Raw genomic sequence first — 2914 nt, forward strand, 5'->3', positions numbered from 1 at the left:
GTAAATCGCATTTGCGGCATGCATTGGTGTTCTTATTTCATCAAAAGAAAAAAGCAGCTGAAGCTCATCGGTTGCTGGTAGAAACCTACGGTGAACATGCTCCAGTGATTAGAACATGCGAGACGTGGTTTCGTCAATTTAAAAGTGGAGATTTCGATTTGACAGACAAGGAACATCCCGGTGCAGCGAAAAAGTTCAAAGATGAGGAATTGCAGGCGTTATTAGATGAAGACTCAACCCAATCGCAAGCCACATTAGCACAAACACTAAATGTGACTCGAGGAGCAATTTCCCAACGTTTAAAAACCATGGGAAAGATCCAGAAGTATGGACGAAAAATGGATTTATTTTGAGAACCCGAAGCGAAAAAAATCATGGCTTGCACCTGGCGAAGCCGGCCCATCGACGGCAAGGTCAAATCGCTTTGGCCGTAAGACAATGCTCTGCGTTTGGTAGGACCAGTGTGTTGTGGTGTACTACGAGTTATTAAGATCTGGTGAAACAGTGAATACGGATCGCTACAGACAACAAATTATTAATTCGAATCATGCCTTGATCGAAAAACGGCCGGAATGGGCCCAAAGACGTGGCAAGGTTATCATGCAATATGACAACGCGCCGTCTCATCCCGCTATACTGGTACAGGACACATTAAAAACACTTAATTGGGAAATATTACCGCACCCGCCGTACTCTCCAGACCTCGCCCCGTCGGACTATCACCTTTTCACCTCAATGGGACACTCACTTGCAGAGCAGCGCTTGGCTAATTTTGAAGACGGCGGAAAATGGCTCGTCGAGTGGTTTGGCTCGAAAAAGTTTTTTTGCGATGGTATCCATGATTTGCCTAAACGATGGGCAAAGTGTGTGGAATCCAATGGTCATTATTTTGAATAAAGAAATTGTGAGATTCCCTGAATATTACATGTTTTATTTCTCGAAAATACCGGCAAATTTTAACTAACACACCTGGTAAAAACTATTGTGTCGATCGGTATGTTCACACTACCGTGTGATTCCCTACATTGATCATATTCTAACGTTGTTGGAATCTAAAGTTTTTTGTATTTATATTTATAGGGTAGATCGGGGCTATATCGATCACGGGGCTGTATCGATCAAAGAAACAATATTTGGTTCCAGCGACTTGGTGATGCATGAGTTAGCAAATTGCATGGTACCAGTCGAGAAGGAGAGTTAACACGAGTAAGACGCGCATGACACTGGTCCTGTTTGAACATTTATGTGCCTGAAAAAAAAAAAAGCATTTTGGAATCAAGGTATGTACTTTATATGTGTATTTTTGCCTAGTTAAAAATTTAAGCGTTATAATTTAATCTATACCAGCTACATTATTGTGTGCAAGAAAGTCACAATAATATGTAACAAAGATGTAGGGATCTGTGTCTGCGTTGTGAGTCATATGCGTTCTTGCCGCTCAGGTTGTATAGCACAGTGCAGCCAACTGATGAAAGAAAAACCTGCTTTTGGGGCTTTTGTGATCACTTTTTCCGGGGACTATATCGATCAGCAAGTTTTTTCTACTCCACTGAAAAAATTAATTGCGGTAACTGTCGTTATCGTTGCAGATGTTCCGCACGTACAAGTCAAAAGGGATTCGAATAAAATGGGCGGAGGACGAGATGTATAAGGCTGTTTCAAGCGTACTTCGTGGAGATGTCAGTCTTCGTGCTGCGGCGGACCTCTTCAAAGTACCATTTACGACTTTACAGAATAGAGTTACGAGTGCCAGAAAAGGCCAGGCCTTGCAAGAAGAGATCATATTAAAACCACCTGGACATCCAACCATCCTTTCGAAAGATGAAAAAATCCAGTTGAAGGATGAAGGATTTGGCAAACAGTGGCTTCGGTATCACACCAATATTAGCTAAAAAGGAAAGAAGCATCAAGTCAGTCATCCTTGGGGCACTAAAAAGACAGCTGGAGAGAACTGGTTTTCTAGGTTTATGAAGCGACATCGTGACCTTTCGTTGAGAAAACCATAGGGTCTTTCCAAAGCTAGGGCTGAGGGTATGAATAGAAGGGTTGTACAGGATTTTTTTTACCTATATCGCAGTGTTGCCACGGACACGTATCCCAGTTTGCTTCTTACACCAGAAAAAATATACAATGTGGATGAAAGTGGGTTTCTATTAGATAATAAACCATCAAAAATTATAGCAGAAAAGAAAAAGCGTGAAGTGGTTAAGATTACAAATGTAGAAAGAGGCGAGAATGTAACGAAAGTAGTGTGTTGTAGTGCTTCAGGTACTTTCATTCCCCCATTCATCATTTTCAAGGGAAAGCGATTTAAAGATGTCTTCCAAAAGGATCTTCCTCCAGGTTCTATGGTAGAAATGACAGACTCTGGCTACATCAACGAAGATGTATTTTTACTATGGCTTCAACATTTTCAAAGGAACAGTGTGCAAGGAAGATGTCTTCTGATTCTAGATGGGCATGCCGCGCATTGTTCCCTGCAATGTATGGAATTTTACAAAGAACACGACATAGAACTGCTCTGTCTCCCACCTCACACGCCTTGCAACCGATACATAGAGCGGTTTTTAAAACCATGAAAACATTTTACCATGACGTTGCAACAGCACATCATCACAACCAAGCTGATGGTACAATCAGCAATTTTGTGTTTGAAAAAATACTTACGGCTGCTTGGAATAGGAGTGAAACACCAGCTTATGTTACCAAAGGTTTTCAATGCACAACGATATTCCCTTATAATCCCAATGCCATTCCCGAGGACAATTTTTTCCCATTGGAAAATTTCCTTGGTAATTGTAGCGTACCTGACGAACCTAATCTTAGCCCTAGCTCCAAGTCCATCCCTTCTACTGCACCATCCTCCCCTTTTAGGACACCTACAAATTTACCAAGCACCTCCTCTTCCACTTCA

At 41.7% G+C, this 2914-nt stretch overlaps 1 protein-coding gene across 1 annotated transcript; it reads left to right on the forward strand.

Moving 5' to 3' along the window:
• Positions 1-2033: 2033 nt before the first annotated feature.
• On the forward strand, positions 2034-2579 carry LOC145689554 (uncharacterized). The gene has a single exon (XM_081763732.1). The coding sequence runs from the start codon at positions 2034-2036 to the stop codon at positions 2577-2579; it is 546 nt and encodes a 181-aa protein (XP_081619858.1).
• Positions 2580-2914: the final 335 nt, after the last annotated feature.

The sequence above is a fragment of the Thermobia domestica genome, chromosome 7, assembly GCF_964235325.1.
Source record: "Thermobia domestica chromosome 7, izTheDome1.hap1.1, whole genome shotgun sequence".
Classification (NCBI taxonomy): Eukaryota; Metazoa; Arthropoda; class Insecta; order Zygentoma; family Lepismatidae; genus Thermobia; species Thermobia domestica.

Excerpts from the sequence above, each read along its gene's own strand:
- LOC145689554 (XM_081763732.1), top strand. The coding sequence starts at position 2,034 with ATGAATAGAAGGGTTGTACAGGATTTTTTTTACCTATATCGCAGTGTT.